General features: G+C 39.8%; 1 protein-coding gene across 1 annotated transcript; it reads left to right on the top strand.

Moving 5' to 3' along the window:
• The first annotated feature begins 4,470 nt into the window (after positions 1-4,470).
• On the top strand, positions 4,471-8,850 carry LOC117370040 (alpha-lactalbumin). Its single transcript, XM_055224080.1, has 5 exons — positions 4,471-4,618; positions 6,660-6,827; positions 7,127-7,190; positions 8,574-8,612; positions 8,692-8,850. Exons 1-5 carry the CDS (start codon positions 4,471-4,473, stop codon positions 8,747-8,749), a joined length of 477 nt encoding a protein of 158 aa, XP_055080055.1. The 3' UTR covers positions 8,750-8,850.
• Positions 8,851-23,505: the final 14,655 nt, after the last annotated feature.

Below are 23,505 nucleotides of genomic sequence, written 5' to 3'. Positions count from 1 at the left end.
AAGGTGGAGCCTTGTGAGCTGAAGGAGCAGCTCGGGTCAAAGATGGAGCTCCAGTGTCTGGCCACATGTGAGTGTTCAAGCTTGTTGGCATCATGCTGCCAATCTGTACTTTTGGGTTCTGGAAGTATTTACATGACCAATAAAATGTTTGGACGCACTTTTTCATTTATGTTTCTTCTTTATTTACATGATTATTTACATTGTAGATTCTCACTGCACTGAAGGCATCAAAACTATTAATGACACTATGGTTTGCAGTACATAAAAATACACTCAAAATAACTCCAAACCTGTTTCTCTCTCATTTTTCTTTTTCGTCTCTCCATCTCTCCTTCCCCCCTTTCTCTTCTCTCCAGTGGTGTGTGCGACAAAGATGTCTCTGAACAGGGAAGCAGGGGAGCAGAGCGGCGATGGACCGGTGAACATTGGACCCTGTATCGGTGAGAGGTTTAAACCCAGACTTCACTGAGTTCACTGCTGCAGGTTTCACTTGTAAAAAACATTCTCAACCTCAATGGGACTGTCTGGTTTAAAGGTCCGATATTACACAAAATTGACACTTGGGACCTTTAAGCCGTTTTATAATGTTCTTAACTCCTCAAAAGCCTATCATGTTTGAATAACCTTTTATTACTGGCCTGTCTACATCTCCAAAGCTCAGAATGTTCTGTTCCACCTTGTGATGTCATGTAGGGGTGGTTTTTAATTTGACGGTGTATGGAGTTTTAACACACAGTGAGGCACTTCCTGTATTACCAGGTGACTTCCACTTCCTCTGTGTATGTACTGAGTGTCGTATGTCGTGTTGTATGTATAGTGTATGTATAGTGAGTGTGTTGTATGTATAGTGAGTGTGTTGTATGTATAGTGTATGTATAGTGAGTGTGTTGTATGTATAGTGAGTGTGTTGTATGTATAGTGTATGTATAGTGAGTGTGTTGTATGTATAGTGAGTGTGTTGTATGTATAGTGTATGTATAGTGAGTGTGTTGTATGTATAGTGGGTGCGTTGTATGTATAGTGAGTGTGTTGTTTGTATAGTGAGTGTGTTGTATGTATAGTGAGTGCGTTGTATGTATAGTGAGTGCGTTGTATGTATAGTGAGTGCGTTGTATGTATAGTGAGTGCGTTGTATGTATAGTGAGTGCGTTGTATGTATAGTGAGTGCGTTGTATGTATAGTGAGTGCGTTGTATGTATAGTGAGTGCGTTGTATGTATAGTGAGTGCGTTGTATGTATAGTGAGTGTGTTGTATGTATAGTGAGTGCGTTGTATGTATTGTGAGTGCGTTGTTTGTATAGTGAGTGTGTTGTATGTTGTAAACAAAACACAACTCCAGGGCTGTTTGTGATGAGGAAACAACATTACTTGTTTTTAGGTGTTTTTAGGTGGACAGTATCTGCTGTCAAGGGACAACGGATGAAAAACAGCCTTTGGCTAATTCTGGCATATTTACAGAAATGTTGATTGATTTGCACTGTCCCTAAAATAAATAAATAAATAAATAAGTAAATAAATAATATACGTCAGAAAATAATGTAGAATAAACCCTTAAAGGTGCTGTACCTGATTTTTACTGTCTTAAAAACATGGTGAACTAGTTCGTTTTAAATACGCTTCATTGGTTCTGCAGAAATCTGTGATATTTTGTCCTTTCTTTTTTCTTTTTTTCCTCATAAGGTGCTATATTTGTTTAGATATGGATGGACCCTGTATGTCCCTGATTGGCTAATTCGACTCTCAATCATGTCCATCTGAACTCAGGGAGATTCACTGGAGACCAGACTCACATCTTTGTAAAGTATTGGAGAAGTGTGTGTTCTGAATCCCAGGCATGACAAGCTAGAGCCCCAGATGACATAAAGGAAAACTATAAGATCTCATGGCCACAACACAAATGTTTTGTCAGGCATTATCTTGAGGGAATAAGGTAATTATGACTAAGGAATAAACCGTGTGTGTTTGTGCAGGTGTGGAGGAGGACAAAGCCACGGTGAACGCTGCGTGTGTTGAGTCCATCTACAAAGAGTAAGTTCATTGAAAACATATAAAATACTTTCTTACCACAATATTCATCTAAAATAACAAAAAAAAAAAAAGAAACAAGTTCGCTAACTTCCACTTATGAAAACTGCGGTGTCCAGTGATACCTGACGTTGCTGTAAATATCATCTCAAGAAAGAGTCGTGCAGCTGTCAGCGCCTGAAAGGTCTATTTCTGAAATGTCTGAACCAGGACTAAATTAAGTCTAAACCAGGTTTACATCAGCACTAAACCAGGTATTTTTGAAAGAAAAATACAAGAAAAAAAAAGACAAGATATAATTTTCTTTGCAGAGGACATTTTAATTTCTAAATACTTCATATATATATTTGCCATATATTGTGCTGACCTAATTTACCCAACCAGAAAAACCTACCTCACCTTCACATGTTTCTTTTTTACAGTGTCATGCTGCACTGCTCTGAGGAATGCAAGAACGCTGCTCCCACTGAGGTCTTCAAGGACTGTCCTCCCCCTGAGGGCAGACCTGGGTCCAGACCTGAGGGCAGACCTGGGTCCAGACCTGAGGGCAGACCTGGGTCCAGACCTGAGGGCAGACCCGAGGCCAGACCTATGGTCAGACCTGGGTTCAGACCTGGGTCCAAACTTGGACTCAAGAGACCAATGGGTGGGAAAAAGGGTGGTGACTAGAGGGTGCTATATAAACAGATCATCACTATACTATACATATATATATATATATATATATATATATATATATATATATATATATATATATATATATATATATGGCTGATGAATATGAATAAAGATCATCTACATGAAATGTTGTCATTTGTGCCATTCATGTTAGAGTTTTTAATATTGAGGGGTGAGGGGGGAGGAGGAGTTTGGAGGACTAAGGGGAGAGTGAGGAGGAGGGATGCGGAACAGTGTGTATGGATCATCAGACAAACACTCCAGACTCCGCCCCTGTTTCAGGTATGTGATGTCACAGACCTGAAACACACTGGCCTTTGGAAGCAGCACACATTGTTTTAAGAGAACAAATAACTTTTCCACTGAAAATGAAAAAGACAAAAATAGATGTAATAATCCAAATTTATTCACCTCATTCCGGACGTTCCCATCATTGGGGTTGTATTATTTTGTATGGGGCTGCTGTTCTATCTGGACTATAAAGCCGTTTTAAAGCCTCCAGAGAATCGGTGCAGTGTTGACTTGTTGGTGACATGAACATTGAACACAAATGAACTTACTTTATATCAGATTTTAGCAGCAAAACCTTTCTCAAATTCTCCATTAATATGAAAGGTTTTCCCACTTAACTGGAAGTGCCACTGCAAAGAAAGTGCAGTTTAAAAGCATTTAGTGTCTATATTATATAATTATTATATATTATTATTGCTACTTTATTATTATTACTTATAATATTATATAAAGTCTATACTCAAAAATCATGTTACCCAAAAGGAAAATTATGGTGTGACAAAAACCTACATTGTGAAGAACACACATTTTTTCAGGAAGTGAATACTTGAGCTCTCCACCTGTGGCAGAGTAACAGGATCTAAAATGCCTCAAGTTTAAAATGACACAACATTTATTCTGCTCATACCCATTATCATCTCTCTCCTGTTTCCTGTTGTTCAGACAAAACCTGATCTCTACAGCTCCAGGAACAATCCCAGGCCTAAACCAGGACTAAACCAGGACGGAACCAGGTCCAAAACAGAACTAAACCAGGACTTTAAACTAATAGTGAACCAGGAGTGAACCACATCTGAACCAGGTCTATACCAGGTCTACATTAGGACTGGACAAGGACTGAAACAGGTCTAAACCAGGTCTAAACCAGGACTAAACCAGGACTAAACCAGAACTAAACCAGGACTGAAGCAGGAATACACCAAGACTAAACCTGGAGTAAACCATGACTAAACAGCAATAAACCAAGACTAAACCAAAAAATGTAATCGGACTGTAACCTGTATAGCTGCAGTTGAGATCAGTACAAAAAGGACTAAACCAGGACTAAACCAGGACTAAACCAAGACTAAACTTAGATAAACCTGGACTAAACCAGGACTAAACCAGGACTAACCTAGGTCTAAACCTGATCTTTCCGTCTCTTGGCTGTGCAGTTCTTGTCCAGCTCCACCCAGTCCTTTGTGCTGCCTGTATCCTAATATCACGAGATTGGAACGTTTCTCCTGAGGCCTTACCTTTTCAATTATAACAATGGAAACACAAAAGTCAAAGACATAAAGATCGTTTTTCATATAGTTCTGAAATTGCAATCTAGAACAGTCTTAGCTGCAGGTACAGAGGTGTTTTGACTGAACACAAAAGAGTGATGTGATTGGCTGTTGCAAGTAAAATGGAGGCTTCTCATTGGTTGTCGTCGGTCACACAGGATTATATATATGTTGAGTTTGCGTTGTTTTGCACAGAGCCTTTTTGAAAATGAAGAGAGCGAGTGCAGTGGCAGTATTGCTCCTGGTGGTGGCGCTATTTGGAGGAGTCGTGGAGGGAAAGGTTTATGAAAAATGTGAAGTGAGAGCTCTGCTGAAGGCCGGTCTGAAGAAATCCACAGACACCACCATTGAGAAGAGTAAGATACCTTTGTTTGATATAGACTATAGAACCGGAGTAGACCAGGACTGAACTGGGACTAAACCAAGACTGAATCAGGACTAAACAAAACTAAAAAAGGATTAAACCCAGACTAAGCCAGGACTGAACCAGGTCTGAACCAGGACTAAACCAGGACTAAACCAGGACTAAACCAGGACTAAACCAGGACTAAACCAGGACTAAACAGTGGTAAACCTAGACTAAACCAAGACTAAACCAGCACTGAACCAGGACTGAACCAGGACTAAATCAGGGCAATGAACAATGAACTGAACAAGGTCTAAACAACATTTATAACCTAAGTGTAACTCAGGACCAAACCAAGTCTAAGCCAGGACCGAACCACGTCTACACCACAACAAAAGTAGGACAAAAGCAGGACTGAACGACGTCTACATCAAGACTAAACCAGGACAAAAGCACGACAAAGCCAGGACAAAACTAGGACTGAAGCAGGACTAAACCAGGAATAAACCAGGACTATATCGGAACTAAACTGACATAAACCTGGACTAAACTAGAAATAAACTTGGACTGAACCAGGACAAGACCAGGACTAGACCAGGACTAACTTAGATCTAAACCTGATCTTTCCATCTCTTGGCCCTGCAGTCCTTGTCCAGCTCCACCCAGTCCTTTGTACTTCATGTATCTTAATATCACAAGATAGGGCCATTCCTTCTGAGGCCTAACCTTTTCAAACGTAACAATGTCTAACCCAGAAAAGTCAAAAACATACAGATCATTTTTCAAATAGTTACAATAGAACAGTCTTAGCGGCAGGTACAGAGGTGTTTTGACTGAACACAAAAGAGTGATTGGCTGTTGCAAGTAAAATGGAGGCTTCTCATTGGTTGTCGTCGGTCACACAGGATTATATATATGTTGAGTTTGCGTTGTTTTGCACAGAGCCTTTTTGAAAATGAAGAGAGCGAGTGCAGTGGCAGTATTGCTCCTGGTAGTGGCGCTATTTGGGGGAGTTGTGGAGGGAAAGGTTTATGAAAAATGTGAACTGAGCGCTCTGCTGAAGGCCGGTCTGAAGAAATTCACAGACACCCTCATTGAGAAGAGTAAGATACCTTTGTTTGATATAGACTATAGAACCGGAGTAGACCAGGACTAAACAGGCAGGACTAAACCAGGACTAAACTAGGACTGAACCAGGACTGAACCAGGACAGAACCAGGACAGAACCAGGACAGAACCCAGATTAATCCAGGACTGAACCAGGACTAAACAAGGACTGAACCAGAACTGAACTGGGACTAAACCTGGACTAAACAGAGACAAACTTGGACTAAACCAGGATTAAACTAGAACTGAAAGGGAGTAAACCAAGGAGGCTAAAGCATGACTTAAAGTATGTTCACACACATACTTGGTCCTCGTTTGAGTCATATTGACTTCTGATATGGACTTTTGTTTGGCCCTGTTCTAGTCCTGGTTTAGTCCTGGTGTAATCCAGGTTGCCCAAATCTACAGATCAGAGTACAGATAGATTAGGTGGAGGAGAAAAGAAGAAGGAGAGTCTGAGGAGCTTGGTGTTTCTATTGGTGAAGATGGGGCAAAGGCGGGCTGTAGCTGTAATTTGAGAATGATGGAGGGAAGAGAGTGTATACAAAAATCTAAAGCTGTGAGTGGTTGAGAGGCAGAGGTCCAAGGCTGTGATCGGCAGACAGTGACAGGAGGAGGGGCTAGTTATATTATCAAACTATTATCTATTGGGCTATAAAAATGCATTGAACTTATAGTCACTGTACCTGATTTCTTAAAAGATGAGAAACTGAATTAGTACATTTTAATCGGTTTGCAGTGGTCCAAAGTTATTCTTCACTTAACTTACACATTCAGAGTTCTCTAATTATTCACCACAGTGAGGGCTACAAACGGCAACGTGCCAGTATAATATATCTCTACTGGGGCAAAACAAAATTTACTTTATTACATGAAAAATCTGGTATACAGCCCCTTTAATTGAACTATAAGATAAGTGTTTAATGGCGCATGTTTTGTTTCAGTCGTGTGCCATGTGTCCCAGAGCTCAAACTACGACTCGTCTGTGGTTAACACTGTAAATGTTACCCAAGACGACGGCAGCGTTGAGAAATGGACGATGTACGGCCTATTCCAGATCACTCAACACTTCTGCACCGGGAAGGATGGACTGTGTAAGATTGATTGTAAAGGTGAGGACTACCACTCGCTAGGCCTGTTTCAATAATTATAATATCAACTTGTTGTTCAGTATATGAAACCTAGAGCAATATATTTTGCGGCTCAATATTTATCATCTGCATATTTTTGTTAAGATAGTGGGGAGATTTTAGCCATTTTTATGTAATAAATGTAGTTTTCAGCTGTAGGGGGATGAAAAAGTAGCATCCAGGACTAATTATTAGTTTATTATGATATTTATTTGTTGCAGCTGAGGCTTTTTAATGACATTGTCTATTTTAAAATGGTTTACTGGGATTTTGTGTCTCAGATCTCATTGATGATGACCTCACTGATGACATCCAGTGTGTGGAGGACATCAAGAGAACATTTCTGTGAGTGCCTCGTCCAATCAGATCGCTTCTCTGTGTCACCTTGTCCTATCAGAAAGCTCCACACTGTTGCCTCATCCAATTAGAGCTCTTCATTCTGTCACTGCCATATTTTAATGAGAACAGATATTCAGCCTTAAAATCAAATAAATCCAGATTAGGAGAACCCATGCTTCATTGTCTAGAGTGTGGTTAGATCCCAGATGAGTGCATAATGTTGTTGTCTTGAGACCACCCTCATTGCCTAGAATAAATGTGGTGTGTGAGTGATAGTGGTGGGGCAGATTGGCAGCTTCACTTCCATCATTCTGCCCCAGGGCAGTCGTGAATATAGAGATAGTTAAAGCCCAATTGGAACCCTCCTTATGGTTAGCAGCATGATTCTATCCAATGCTCAGCCGACAAGCCTACAACACACATGCTCCCACACAACAAATTTCATAAATGTAAAAAAAAAAAAAAATCATTTAAAAAATGTGATACGCAGTAGTTTCATTAGTGGGATGCTGACTGTGTTGTGATGGAGCTCTGAAGGGGGAATGACTGAAACTCATAAAACATGTTAATACTTTTTTTTTTTCTTCAGCATATAGAGCATTTTTAAAACTACAAAAGATAACATGGTGATCTAAAGTTGTTATGTGTTAGCAGTTATTATGCCCATAGAAGTAAAATCCCCTCCTCATTAACACTTATACCTATTTTGAACACCTATCAGTGTTCAGAACTATGATGTCAGCAATTAATTTTTTTAATAATTGTGATCATTGCACACGATTATAATCGCCTTATGGCACCAGGCTGCCTCATGTTTCCGGTTTCAATCCAATGTTTAGATGTTAGTTCTGGTGTTTGTCCAAAAGGGGGCCCTCTATCATAGCAATGAAACTTGGTAGTGTCTGTGCCTTTTCTGAATTGGGGATGATTCTTCATCACCATCAGTCACCGTCATGGCTAGTGGGCAGTGAATCTGGATCCCGATGACATATCCTCCACTCAAGAAGGTGAAGTCTGATGTGTGGAATTATTATGGGTTTGAAAAACAAGACCAACAGGATGAGCCACCAATCTGCAGAGTGAAGTTTATTAAAAGTTAAACCAACAACTCCTCGTTATTAAAAAAATGTCTTTTTTTGTACATGTTTGACCCTCGAACAGCTACTGTTTTAATATGGGGATTCGTTTCACCCTTTATTTGTATGTGAAGGAGTGTTTAATTTGATGATGGAGTTATAGCCACGGGCACAGATAGAATTGCACATCTATAAATGTCTGTGGTTTTCACATGTTACTTTACATTATATGTTACATTTTTTTAACAGCAGGACTGATTATGAATTTTATTTAAAATAGTTTCAGACTAATGTTGTTTAATTTGCTCTTCAGCAAAAACCCCACTGGAGCCAATAAGATCTACAGGGAAATGTGAGTCTACATTTGAAGTCTGGTAAAGTAACACTAAATAAATACATTAAATCAATCCCACATTTTCCTTGTTTTGTAGAATCCCTAAACTCTTCACGCCAAACTGTCCGAAGTCCATCCTCTCTGACTGTGACTGAGGCTACAGAGAATCAAATCTACTGTTTATCTGAGCTGTCTGAAAGATAACTGTCAAATTAAAATTAATATATGGTAATAATCATTTTTATTAGTGTTTACTTGGGTGTGTTGAACTTAAAAATTATATTATAAAGTAATTAAAGGAAACCGTCCACATTCTATGATTACAATTCCCTGTACTGAGAATAAAATGGTAATAAAATTGTCCTTTGTTCACGTTTATTTGATTGTACAAAATAGACCCAATGACCTCTCTCCTCTTGACTGCCTGGCCCCTGCACATTTTTTCATCAAATCCTCTAGAGCTGAGCAGGTTAATCCTACAGAATCAGTCAATGCAGTTAATATGTTTAACTGAGATTCAGGACAGGACCATGCCTCAACCTACTTCTGCTCCTCTCCAGTGAGCCACAGCCCAATTTGTGCAACTTCTCCCACTTAAAAAAATGACAGAGGCCTGTAATTTTCATCATAGGTTCACTTCAACTATGAGAGACAGAATGGGGGCAAAGAATCCAGGAAATCTCATTTTAGGATTTTTAATGAATTAATTGATAAATTCCTTGGTAAAGTATGTTACGGCCCCAGGCCTCCAGCTCCTCCTACAGGCCAATGTGTTATCTCTATCTCCCCATGGACCTCTTCAGGTGGTGCTCCTCCAGCTGGCTGCTGATTGTCTGGAGGGCCCAGTGTCTAATTGGAGCAGCAGTCAAAGGCCTGACCAATCCTGGGCCTTCACCTGGGGCAGCCACGCCTTAAAAAGACCCGCCCTCTTCCACTCCTGGCTGCTGGGTTTTGTTAAGAACAGCATGCCACTTTGTTCTGTGTCTTTGCGATACTTGTTTTTCGGACAAATTGAAACATTTCTAGACTTTTGCTTAGCTCAGAGACTGTTTATTTTGTGTTATGGTAACTTTTGTTTTTTTATTGTTTTGTTAGCTACTGTTTAGAGCCTCTTTTGTTAGTTTTTACCTTAACATTCTTTTTAAATAAATTATAACTTAAATTTACAATTTTCCATCTTGTTTTGTTACTTCCCCTTTCCCTAGCTGAGCTGGGTCGTAACAAAGTAAGTATTTGGTCACCTACAAATAAGCAAGATATCCGGCTTTCACCTGTAACTTCTTTAAGAGGCTCCTCTGTCCTTCACTCATTACCTGTACTAATGGCACCTGTTTGAACTCGTTATCGGTATAAAAGACACCTATCCACAACCTCAAACAGTCAGACTCCAAACTCCACTATGGCCAAGACCAAGCAGCTGTAAAAGTATAGATCTGCACCAGGCTGAGAAGACTGAATCTGCAATAGGTAAGCAGCTTGGTGTGAAGAAATCAACTGTGGGACCAATTATTAGAAAATGGAAGACATACAAGACCACTGATAATCTCCCTCTGGGGCTCCACGCAAGATCTCACCCCCAGAAAAACAGCCCCAAAGCATGATGTTTCCACCCTCATGCTAGTCATTCACTAGGGGGGACCTAGTGAATGACTTGCAGAGAGCTGGGACCAAAGTAACAAAGGTTACCATCAGTAACACATTACGCCACCAGGGACTCAAATCCTGCAGTGTCCCCCTGCTTAAGCCAGTACATGTCCAGGCACATCTGAAGTTTGCTAGGGAGGATTTGGATGATCCAGAAGGAGATTGGGAGAATGTTATATGGTCAGATGAGACCAAAATATAACTTTTTGGTAAAAACTCAACTTGTCGTGTTTGGAAGAGAAAGAATGCCGAGTTGCATCCAAAGAGCACCATACCTACTGTGAAGCATGAGGGTGGAAACATCATGCTTTGGGGCTGTTTTTCTGCAAAGGAACCAGAACGACTGATCCGTGTAAAGGAAAGAATGAATGAGGCCATGTATCGTGAGATTTTGAGTGAAAACCTCCCTCCATCAGCAATTGTTATTGTTATTGACCAAATACTTATTTTCCACCATAATTTGCAAATAAATTCTTTAAAAATCAGACTATGTAATTTTTCTGGATTTTCTTTCTCCTTCTGTCTCTAATAGTTGAAGTGTACCTATGATGAAAATTACAGGCCTCTCTCATCTTTATAAGTGGGAGAAGTTGCACAAATGGTGGCTGACTAGATACTTTTTTGCTCCACTGTATACAAGCCTATCCTGGCAACACCGTCTGTCTCCACTCTCTTGACCCTTCCCTCCACCCCGTGAGTCTTGTTTATCAGACCTCACCATCTACAGAATCAGCTGTGCTGACAGAGCCCCTATCCTGACTCTCTATCCAGCCTCCACATCTATTCATATTATCAATAAATATCTTTATCATAAACCATTGTTGTGGCGTGGTTCTTGCTAATAACATTTTTATTGTTGGCTGGGATCCGACCTGCTCGTCTCCGAGTCCTGGCGACGTACAGGTCCTGGAGGGACGGTCACCTGTGTATGTTTCTCAAAGTCTAGGTACCTCACCCTTGGTCTGTTCTGGGTGTGGCAAGGAATCCAAGTCTGTTTCAATTTTCATGTCCTCCCAGGCATGTGTTCTCTGTTAGCATTTTAGCTTTTACCAAGGATACATAAGTGTACCTTCTCCTACCTTGCTCCTTCCTGTAGCAGGCTCACTGCCATCCGAGATGAGCCCAGTGAGAGTGGTGTCTTCTCAAACTTGATCAGTTTTACAGAGTCGTGGCTGGAGGTGCGGACAGAATTAGCCCTTAAAATGGTTGATACAATCACTTCGTACAAAGGACCACAATACATATCACTACAGTTAGCATTAACCTTAAAATACAAAACGTCCATTTTCAAGCATGGAAATGCCTTTTAAAGTGGGACTAAACACCTTAACTCCGTCAACAACCACATTTCAAACAAAGCTGCTAAACTGGGCAGTACCTAGAGGACTAAAGGGGAGAGTGAGGGGGAGGAGGGGCAGGGCCTGGAGGTATAAGGAACAGTGTGATTGGTCTAGGTATGCACACTTCAAACTCTACGTCTGCAGTAATGTGTTTGCAGCTGAAGCAATACAAAATTAGATCTAGACATTTTTCACCAGAAAACTGCAATTTGACCTAGCACTAAAATAGCCAAAAAATATATATATATTACAGTAGGTAATTCTATTCAAACATACACACTGTTTAATAGCAAAAACATTTTTATTAAGTATTTAATTCCACTTTAACTCTTAGCATTGTATCACATGCATCAGAGGCAGCAGCCCCACACAGAGCTCCCTGGACAGAAACACTGGAGCACTAATATGTGCAGTGAAGGGTTCCAGCTTAACTGCTGAAAATATGTTTAAATACCACATATTTTCAGTTCAGAGGAAATTTTTTACAGGCAAATCCACAGCTGTGCCATGGGCTCACCAGTCTCCTCTGTTCTTGCTAACTTATATATGGAACAATTTGAACAGGATGTATTGTCCTCATTTCCAGGCACTCCACCCACACATTGGTATCGATATGTGGATGACAACTGGATTAAAATCTAAATTTAAGATGGAGCCCTTTACTGCACATAGTAATGCTGTGGATCCAAACATCAAGTTCACATGGGAAGACTGTGTTAACAGTTAACTATAGGAGAGGACCGGTGACTCAGGGTAGAAGTCTTCAGGAAGCCCACACACACTGACCAATACCTGTTTTTTGATTCACACCATCCGCTGCAGGACAAAGTCCAAGTTATTTGAACACTATAACACAGGAGTCAAGAGGTTCCTACAAGCACAGAAGGAAAAGGAAAAGAAAAACAACATGTGGAGAAAGCCCTCTCTGCTCGTGGAGATCCTTAATGGGCGTTCAATAGAACTAAGAGAACCAAAAAACAGGACAACAAAGAATCAGAACCTAGGAGAAAAGCTGTAACTATTCCTTAAACAGCTGGTGTGTAAGTGAGGTTCTTGTCTATTTCAAACCTACAAAAACATAGAAACTTATTCACCCAAAGCACAAAAACCCGAGTTACAAAAAAAAAGCAATGTGATGTACTCCATTCAGTGTAAGAAAAACTGCAGTGAATTGAACGTTGTATTGGAGAAACTAAACAGCCACTACATAAGAGAATGTACCAACACAGCTCTGGACCCCAGTCGGCCTTACATCTCCATCTCAAAGCCACTAACCACTCCTTTGAAGATCTTGAAGAAATGGCTTGAAAGGCTATTTTTGTTGGGAAAGACAATCCATCTTTAAACAGGAATGGAGGCCTTAGACATCATTTATCTCCTATTCATAACTCTATCTTCAGACGTAAACCTAAATCAGGAAAATAATAGGCTTAGCCAGTATGCTAGTCACTGTAATAGCATCCATTAGGGGCCTAAATAATTATGCTAAAATGACTCAGGCACAATTCACTCTTGGGGTAGTTCAGTAGAGCGAGCTAACAAACAGAAACTGTAAACAACAGGTGTTTTGAGTTTCTGTGTAGTTAACTCCTCCCTTCAGATAGATATAAGGCAGTGTCCACCAGTAATCTGACCAGAACTGAAGAAGTGGCTTGGATGAGCAGCGCAACATCTTCACTCAAAAACATTTTGTCCAGTTGACAGAATTGAATTTTTCTTTTACTATGGATCATACCTGAAAGTACATGTGAATAATGGTGATATTATTGAAGATGCCATTGTTTTAGTGGCTGTTGAATTATTCGTAAAACTATCAGTAATAGTAGTTTTACTATTATTACTGCAGTAAATTGGAGTTATAGTAATAATTATTAGAGATGAGACAAGATCTAGTGGGATAAAATTGCCGCACATGAGAAAAATTATCTGGTGAGATTTTTTTGTTTTCTTTTGCCATGCTTTTACGTTTAGCTGTCATAAAAAGGATAAACTTGTGAGGCTGTGATTCCAAAACGTATTACTAGAATTACAACAAAAATATATCAGAATTTGTGTGGCCAAAACTGTAAACTGAACCACACAATTGATGATGAATGATGATGAATGATGTCAAAATCTTGTTCTCATGGACTGTGTCTTATCCAACCCCCAGAGAATATTAATTGCAGTAATAGTAGTTCCAGCATTAGTAAAAGCAGTAGCAGTAGTATAGTAATAGGAGCTCAGCCACACAGTAGGAGCTCAGTGTAGAGCAGCTGCTCCTCCATTGGAGGGACTATATTCACACATAGGTCCCAGTAAATTTTCAGGTGCAACTGGTCAGAACACTTAGCAATGACCCCCATTCACACATGCACCAGTCCCAGAACACTGCCGGATCTGCTCCATTCCCACTTAATCTGCATGTGGCTCTGCGCTCTCTCACATAGCAACGCACTGCTGTATCACCTAAGTCCACTCGAGCCTAGTGCGGGTACTGTATGTAATCTGACGATCATGTGAGTTTTTATATTCGCTACATAACTTAATTTGGCTAAATGTGTTTCCACCTTACAAAATTAGCTTTAACTGTTATGTGCATAAATCAAACTCCACCTGAATCGAGCTAATAAACTTTTATCTGAATTAAGTGTTCTAAATGCGCTACCACCTCCTGTTACTTATGTGAATCTTCAAAATGTGCATTAAAAACAAGAAGACAGAAACGCAACTATTGATACACAGTAAAAGCCAAAAGTATTGATACACACTTTGTGGTAATACAGATGAACTGGTTATCTTTCTCTCCTTAAATAACAAGTCTGCCTCTGTATGATGACGAAATAATTATTGTGGCCTTGTCAAAACACATTTTGACAGTTAAGTTGTCCATAGTTCTGCCACTCAGTGCCATTTAGTCAGAATGTTAATTAGCAAAAAACAATCTTATAATCTCTATTGATTATCCTTTAGATTCTTATGTTTACAGACCTCTATTTATTTCATTCCTTGACGGTTTCAGCTGCACTCAGGTGCCTTCATCAAGTGTCACGTGATGTTGCTGTGACGTATGCTCAGCTGTTTTAAACAGATTTTGGCTTTGTTTTCCTACTTGAAGCTGTAGGACGACAGCGCCATCTGTAGTCCGACTTCTTCAGAACTGTATTCCAGGTGTGAGAATTGGTACACCCCCCTCATCCCAATGTACAGTCTGATGGGCACGTTTCTCTGTGCCTATGATTTTAGCATTGTCCCAATTGATGAGATGGTTTTCCCTCTTGCAGTTGTCTGATATTTAAGTTGTTCCTGGTGGGCTTGGGTACATGCAGGTATGAAATAGAGGTCTGCACATAAGAATCTCAAGTATAACCAGGATAAAGCAGATAGATGTATGGTATTATAAAACAAAATGGTCTTTGTAAATATTTCTTGGTTGTCAGACAAATTCTCCTGTGGTCTTATGCTCCTCTGTCTCTTCGGGGTCTCTGGAGCTACTCAGGCTGGTTCTGGGTATCAGGTCCCCGGTGCTGGACAGGCTGGCACGGGTGATTCGGCTGAGGCTCTGGTCGTAAGGCGGGGGCAGATACACCATGACGAAGACCCCATCAGAGCCATCAGAGCTCGTGCTGTTAAGTCTCTCAGCGTTCCGGGTGAGGGAGGACAGAATCTCCGCTTGGCTTTCAGGGTCTTCTAGATCCAGAGCAATCACGCGGGACAGACCCAATTTAGACCCGTAACAACGACGGAACCAGAGCCCAACCAGAAGCACTAGAACCAGGACTGACCCCATTGGCAGCAGCACGTACAGCGGGAGGTTCGTGCTGCGCTGGAGAGACAGGTCCAACTCGCTCCAGCTGTCCTCCTACAGAGAAGACACAGAGGAGACTTTAAAGTTGAACTAAACACGAAATCCACTTTTTTCCACTACTAAACTGTGTTTATGGTTTTAATAGCTGTGTTTACTGTTCCTAGAATAGACTGTAAAAAGGAGTAGACTAAAGGAGTGTGACGTCACCCATAGCATTCACCTCCAGTCAAATGAAGAGAATTAAAGTTAGCAGTTATAGCGGCAATTTTGGATACACAGTTGAAACGAGAATTTTACATACACTATATAAATAGACACATACACTTCTTTCTCAATGTCTAACATAAAATCAAACAAATCTTTTTCCTATGTTAGCTCAATTAGGATTACCAAAATGATTTCTATTTGCTAAAGTCAGACGTTAGTGTTTGGTACCATTGTCTTGAGACTGTATGACGTGGGTCAAACGTTTTGGATTTTCTTCTATGAACTTTTCACATTAGTTGACAGGAATTTTGGCCCATTCTTCCTGACAGCCACCTTGCTCGCACATGATTTTTTAGGTCTGCCCATACATTTTCAATACTTTGTAACCAGTTTGGCAGTAGTTTCATTTGTGTCCAATCCTTAACTTCCTGACTGATGTCTTGAGATATTGCTTCAGTATTCCCACATAATGTTCTTTCCTTATGATTCAATTTATGATGATTATGAAGGTCAGAATGATAAGCCTGACAGCAGCAGTTTCAGAGAGAGGGGTGACATTTTTTAAATAGAAAGTGAATTGGAGTTGAATCATGTCCATGCTCACGGAATGCGGTGGCTAGTGGATTAGCTATGTCGTTTTATACAAACAGTCTGTGGTTCTTAGTCATTATTTGGCTATTTTAGTGCTAACTAGGTAAATTTGCATTGCAGCTTTGTGGTCAAAATTCATAAATCTAAGTTTGTGCTGCTCCAGTGGCCACTACAATTTCCAATAGACATCACAAAAAAACTGCCCTGTTTACAGCCAGGTGTTTGATTACAAACACCTGGCTGCAGGGGCAGAGTTTGGAGTGTGGATACCTGTTAGACAAATCACACGGTTTCTTATACCCCCAGACCTTGCCCCTCCTTCCCCCTTTAGTCCTCCAGGTACTACCCAGTTTAGCAGCTCTGTTTAAAATGTGGTTGTGGGCAGAGTTTAAGTGTTTTGTCCCACTTTAAAGTAGAGAGATATAAACATTAATAAATGCATGCTTCCAACTGTGTTTGGGAAGGTTTTCTACATCAGTAAAGCTCACTTCACAGTGTGTTTAACTTTTCTGCTGAGGGCTTTGCTCTATGCTTCTCTCCATGGTGATATTATTGCTTTACTTGGAATGTTCCACAATATGGAATTGAACTTATAGATTTTCTTGTCTCCATGGAGAATAATATGTTTTAATGCCACAGTGTGGAACACTGGCATTAATGCCATTTTATCTCTGTAATATTTCAAACAGCAAAATGTTCCTGCAGAAAACTTGTATCACCGCATTGGGTTAAAAGAAGTCACTGAACACTAAAGGCACTGAACACTATTTTTGACTGTGTTAAAAATCTTTATAGAATATAAAAAAAAAACTGATTAAATATAAGAAATATATTGGGTACATCTTTAAATAAAAAATAAACACAAAATTATGAGTAATAATCCTTCATTTCCTCCTGATAATGTTAAATTGTAAATGTTGTCATTTTTCACCTCTTTGAGCTGAGTCAGTGGAGCTCCGGTGGGCCATTCGTACTCTCTCCCGGCCGGAGCGAATCGCATCCAACTGCTGTCCAAAAGAGCACGCATCCTCTCTAGAAAAACCTGAAGTCTCCCTCCAAAATTTAAGTATAACAAAATCTTTAATAAAATGAAAACTACAAACTGCAATATTTTGTTAAGATCCAAAAAACTGATAAATCTCTCCAGACTGCCTCCACTGTGGACAGATGTGCCTGGAATACTGATGTCCAGGCAGGAGTGGACAAGAGCTTTGAAGCGGGGCGGGCGTGGTTGGAAGGGGCAGAGTCAGGGACATGAGAGGGCGGGTTAAGGGTAATGAGGGACGGGGTCAGAGCAGGAGCAGTGGAGTTAAGGAGAGTGCAGCTGGAGGGGGTGGAGTCATGGTGTAAGGGGGTGGGGTTAGAGGCAGGAAGGGGCGGGTCATTGCGGCTTTGCACGTGACAACACTCAAGGCTAAACCAGAGCACAGGGATTTGAACCCTCACATCTGGCCCACATCTCAACATGTATATCTGCTATAGGGTCAGGAGCATGCGGGAGCAGAGCACGTGGGGATTAAAGAGAGAGTGACTATGCTCTATACTCTGAAACAATCAAATGTGTTTACAAATTTGAATTAATTGAAAAGATAAAATCAATTTATAATGACAATTGCCATGTTCACACAGTTTTGAATATTAAGACACAATACAATAATTACTGCTTTGCCTGGAATGTTCCACTGTATCTGTTTTCCAAGGTATTCATATGACGAAAAAGTCTGATTGTCTGACAATTATAAATAGAGAAGCTTAAAGCCATATTGTGGAGCATTCCAGGCAATGCATCTCCATGAGACAAGTAGGTGGCGTTCCAAAGACCATGAAACTTACATAGTGCTCCTTTAATACATATAAGTAAATAAACATATGTTTGTAACTTTATTATGAAATTATCCAAACAATTTTTGTGAAGGTGTATGAAGTCTGAAAATACAGTGGAGCACTTTCTATATTACCACATGACATCACAAAGTGGCGTTTTCTGTTTGAGACGAGAACTTGTTGTTTCATGTGTGAATGAAACAAAACACAAGTCCAGGTATGTTTTTGATGAGGAAACAACATTAGCAACAGATTACATGGGCCCTTTATAAAAATAGTGACAGTAAATCTTTCAGGGTATTTCTTATTGTAGATATAAAAATCACTATTGCAGTAGCCTCCTCCATGCCGTGCGTTTGTAGTGGACAGTACCAGCTCACGTGGGGATTAGTCTGACAGTGACAGATGCAGATCCAGGAGAGACACGTGTCTCTGTAACATGTGCTCACAACGAAACTGCACCACGATTCACAGGCTTATACAGCAGGGAGGGTTTATAACAGGGGACACTGTTGATTTATCACAACACACAATCATATACAGCAGGAAAGGTTTGTAATGGGACAAAGATACACACACTGCAGCTCAGAACAATAAACTGCAAATGTACTATTGTTTTTTCACACTCGCTGCCATGTTAGTAGTTGCTAAAAATGTAATGTAAAAGTAATGGAAACATGCATCATTACTTTTCCGTGGATTCGGCTTGCTGTTCTTTGTTTTAGTTTTTAAAATAGCAAGTACAGAGAAAGAGGCGGGGATAGGGGGTATGTGAAAACAGACATTTTCTGAGCGATTAAGCCTCCACTGTAGAATGATACAGGATTGAATTTCCTCATTGTGGGACGAATGAAGGTTTATTTCGTCTTATTATTCAGATATGCATGAATCAATAGAAATACAACTTAGGGCGAACTAATGATGAGGTTAAGGTTATTTTATCGTCCCCATAGGGGAAATTTGTCCTCTGCATTTGACCCATCTTTCATTGCCACTGGGAGATCTCCTCCTTATAACGTTTCCAAAAGTACCAAGGCCCAGGACCAGTGCCAGTCTTTGATCAGGATCTGTTTAGAACATGACTTTAAAGGCACTGGATGCAGCCTTGAAACTGGCAGTCCAAATGAGAGACTCATCTGAGGCTTATTGTGCTTTCTTATTTCATAATCATCTTGAACCAAAACACCAAATTATAACATAAATGACTTGGCCATCATTTTGTGACACATTTTTTTTTGTAATTAAGAATAACTCAGCATTCAAATTGTCAGTAAAGTCTTTTCATGGGTTTCAGACAAACAATTCTTTCCCATTTTAAAGGATTTGAGGATCTTTCGCCATTAAAAAGATTTTGATTTGAATTACTTAATTGCTATGACCACGGAGGATGCTGCTATAGCTCGAAACCCCTGAATATTTTACTTGACTGCACAGTTAGGGGACACAGTTAGCTCATGTTTATAACATTTTAAACAATACATAATACATATCTTTGGAAAAAACAACCGTAGAATTCTGTTTTTGTTTTCACGACGGTGATGTGCAGACTTCAGCACAGATCAATCCTGTTGCTAACCTTAACTGTTTCCTAAGTTAAAAAATAAGTCAGTTTTTAAATTTCATCACTTTGAATGACCAGTCACAGCAGACCGTCGCTCCAGACTTGATTTTCTAGCAGTAACCTTGCAGCTTCCTGTTCTATGGTGCCAGATCCAGGACCGCTGGAATAACTATTTTTCTCAGTTGGCCTGGGAACGCCTTGGGGTACCACTGGAGGAGCTGAGGGAAGTGTCTGGGGTGAAAGAAGTCTGAGAGTCCCTGCTTAGAGTGCTGCCCCCCGTGACCTGGCCTTGAATAAGCAGAGAAAAATGGATGGATGTGGTTTTAACTAATTATTTATTGTGATTGATAATATCCATTTCAATTGTCCAAGAATAGCAGTGCAAGTTGAGATGAGTAGACTCTAGATCATTTTAATTGTTACTTTGCAGCTGACATCATCAACATTTCCTGGGGGTGTGATGCTAACTGTAGGCACTGTTCTGTCTGAAGCTCTGTTACTCAGGTTAGCTTTTAATTTGAGCTTTGTTTTAACACAATAGTAACTGCTATAGTAACCGCTGAATATTCTGCCATAGGCATACAGGAAGAACACCCCAGCATGATGTCACTGCAAAGTATCAATATTCCTCAAACTTATTGGTGGTTTTCATATTCTATAATGTGATGAGGTCATACTCCCACATGGGGACAAGAGTCAGTTTTCCCAACTGATACTTTGCAGTGTACATGTATTTCTATGGTGGAATGTTCAGCAGTTACCATGGAGACACAATGCACTTAGCTAACCTGGCTCACAGCAGACTGATATGTGTAGCACTCTGAACTGATGGCTCTCTCTGAAAGCGACTGGAAAACAAAGAACGTTGTGATGATTATTTGACTCTAATTGGTTGAAGCGTAAAAACAGCGTAACAAGTTTTGTTTGTTTTTCACAAACAAAATAGTCTGTACTGACACTAAAATAGGCTGAAGTATGTCTGTCGGCACCACCATGTTTGTTTTGGTTCACTTGGGCATTTCACCTTTGACTTACACACAAACCTCAATGCTGCTCTGTGATTAACCTTACAGTGGGTACATGCCCAGATGGATTCTCATGAGTTTGTGAACTCAAATATTGCGAAAAACCATCTTGCTGTGCAAAGTTACCCATTAGCAAATACTGTCAAAAATGTTTATAGAATTAAACTACAAGAAAAAATACAAAATGGATTTATGAGTGTTTAGTGTCCTGTTAAGGTGTTTGATTTTCAATGTTAATACTAGCTAGCTTGTGACAGTAATTTTAAGAGTAAGAGACTTTTTTAAGAGCACAAATCAGCTCACCTGTTGTAGTTCCAACTAAACCAACTATTTCTGGTCAGATTGCCTTAAAAAAAACCCAGATAGAGCAGTGCTTACAGTTAGCATCACACCCCCAGGGAAGGTTGAAGAGCTGCAAAGTATAAATTGATTACAATTTGCCGTGGAATATTTAAAAGGATAATTTACAAATGTTGAACCTGGTCATTTATATTACTCACTGAATTACAACACAAATCTGCCTTTATTCATTTCACCTGCTGCCATCAGTGTTAAATATTATTGGCCTGTAGAATGTTGTGACGTCATCTGAAACTCAGTGATTTTTCCTCCTCCTCCTCCTCCTCCTCCTCCTCCTCACAGCCCCCCAGACTCTCTCATGTACATCTCTCATATATATATATATATATATATATATATATATATATATATATATATATATATATATATATATATATATATATATATATATATATATATATAATTTATTTATTTTTTTTGGGGGGGGGGGTGAAAATGTATTATTATTATGTAAGTCAAAAAATGACACCTGCCATACTGTGCACATGTACTTAAGATGGGATATTATTCTTATAAAATATATATTTTAATTCCAACTCTTATATATTCTTGAAGGTTTTTGCTAGTTCTAACTGTAAATAATAAATACTTCTTCGTTTTGTATTTATTTAAGCCTTTCAATGCCATATTTTGGTCATAAAATCACTGAATGTTTTTAATGGGTAGTAGTCCATTTCTTTATTATGTGAGATCTGTGAGCTCCTCTGGGGGCTTGTCTGTGTTACTTTGTCCAATAGGTCATGTCACTTTCACAGTGTTTGTCTGGATTGTGTGAGGGCTGTTGAATGCTTTATCTTCCAAGTCCTCCATAAATAATTATAGCTGGTGTCTAACAACCCAAGCATGTCAAGAGAAAAAATATTATATTGAATTTAGTGTGAATCAAAAGAAATATTATAAGTGGTTAGTACTGAATAGCAACAGGTCAGAGTTCAGGCAAACATGTATGCAGGCGCTCTCAGAGGATTTTTAAAAGTGTTTCAAAAAACATGGACAAGAGTTGTTGAAAGATTCCCTTTGAAATCTAATGGCAAAAGGTTCACACACACATGGATTCACACTTATTACATACACACTCACACTCACATGCAGGGTCATGCACACATGGGCATGTTCACACACACATGCAGACACAAACTCCCCTCAAATTCACATGAATAATCCCAGACAGGTAAATATGTATAGTGGCATTTAGTGGAGAAAACAAGTATTTTATTTCCTCCCCCAAAATGGAATTAGTGATGCATATGATTAAAAAAATGTTTTGCGTATCAATGGATGTGAAAACCGGGGGCAGATAGGAGCAATAACCTCTTGAATACAGGAGAATACATAATGCTTAATCTTACATGAATAACTCTAAATACAGCTTCAGGTGAGTAAATGAGAAGGGAAACAACTATAACATGATTAAAAGTTCTGAAAAGTCGATAATAGGTATGCTTTAAACAGTCCTGTGATTTTGTGATGGTGTGGTTCTTGTTTTGCCTGTAGCAGCTGACAGTCCAGTTACTGACCACATCTGTTTAGAGGGTCGTAGGAGGGAGAGAAAGAGAGGAAGGACAGAATAGAAGAAGGAAGGAGAGAGAGGAGGAGGAAACGAGAGAAGGAGAAGGGGAGGAGGAGGGAGATGAGAGGATGAGAGGTAGAAGAGAAAGTAAGGAGGAGAGGGAGAGGAGTAGTAAAAGAAAAGATGAAGGAGAGAGGGAGGAGGAGGAGAGGAGACAGAAGTAGAAAGGAGACAAAAGAGGTGGCCAGGGAGATTAAAGGGGGCATGGGGGTAAGAAAAAGGGGAGAGAGGGAAGGGGAGTAAAGGAGAGGGCTGGAAGGGAGGGAGTGGCAGAGGGGAGGGGAGGAAGAGAGGGAAAGAAGAAGAAAGAGTGAGTGTCAGTGGTCTGTAGGATTACTGTGGCCACTGTAATGACTCACGTGGCAGCGGACACACGCGATCATGACATCAATAATGAACACTCTCGTGAACTTCAGACGACCACAGAGCCCTTTGCTTTCTTATTTCATGTTATTTATTTATTTATTTATTTATTTATTTAACAGTTTAATGAATTGGTTCAATGTCACTCAAGCCTAATACTACCAACACTGATCTGTGATTTATTCTTGCATTGAACATCGGCTCATTTTATTTGTTCTACTACCTCCTTAAATAAATATGTTCTAAGTATTTAAAGCAGATCAATACTGCAAAATTGACTTTTGAGAGCTTTTAACCATGTTGTAGTTGTTTCACCTTCTCGTTTACCCTCTCAAAGTTGCAGCATTTGGAGTGATTCATGCATATTTAAACAATCTTTAATCACTTATTTTCAAGACATCATTTTGCCAATCAACTCCGGTTTACACCACCACCTGTACACGCCCACTGTGACGTCCTTACTTGTTCTCCAGTTTTATTTTCTTAATCGGTGATACACATAGGATTCTGCAGCGTTGTGTTGTCATTTGGATACAAATAAAAAGAAATCTGCGACTCGCTATTGTGATCTGCAGCTATAGATCAGAGCGGCCAACAGCAGGCACCGCTTTGTTGTGATGATGTTTACGGAGCTGTCAG

This window comes from Periophthalmus magnuspinnatus, chromosome 1, assembly GCF_009829125.3.
Source record: "Periophthalmus magnuspinnatus isolate fPerMag1 chromosome 1, fPerMag1.2.pri, whole genome shotgun sequence".
Taxonomy (NCBI): domain Eukaryota; kingdom Metazoa; phylum Chordata; class Actinopteri; order Gobiiformes; family Gobiidae; genus Periophthalmus; species Periophthalmus magnuspinnatus.
The sequence above is the reverse complement of the archived record's forward strand: the minus strand, read 5'-3'. Positions and strand labels throughout refer to the sequence as shown.

Coding starts and splice junctions, on each gene's coding strand:
- LOC117370040 (XM_055224080.1), top strand. CDS start 4,471: ATGAAGAGAGCGAGTGCAGTGGCAGTATTGCTCCTGGTGGTGGCGCTA. Junction 6,828..7,126: donor GTGTAAGATTGATTGTAAAG/GTGAGGACTACC, acceptor TTTGTGTCTCAG/ATCTCATTGATGATGACCTC. Junction 8,613..8,691: donor AATAAGATCTACAGGGAAAT/GTGAGTCTACAT, acceptor CTTGTTTTGTAG/AATCCCTAAACTCTTCACGC.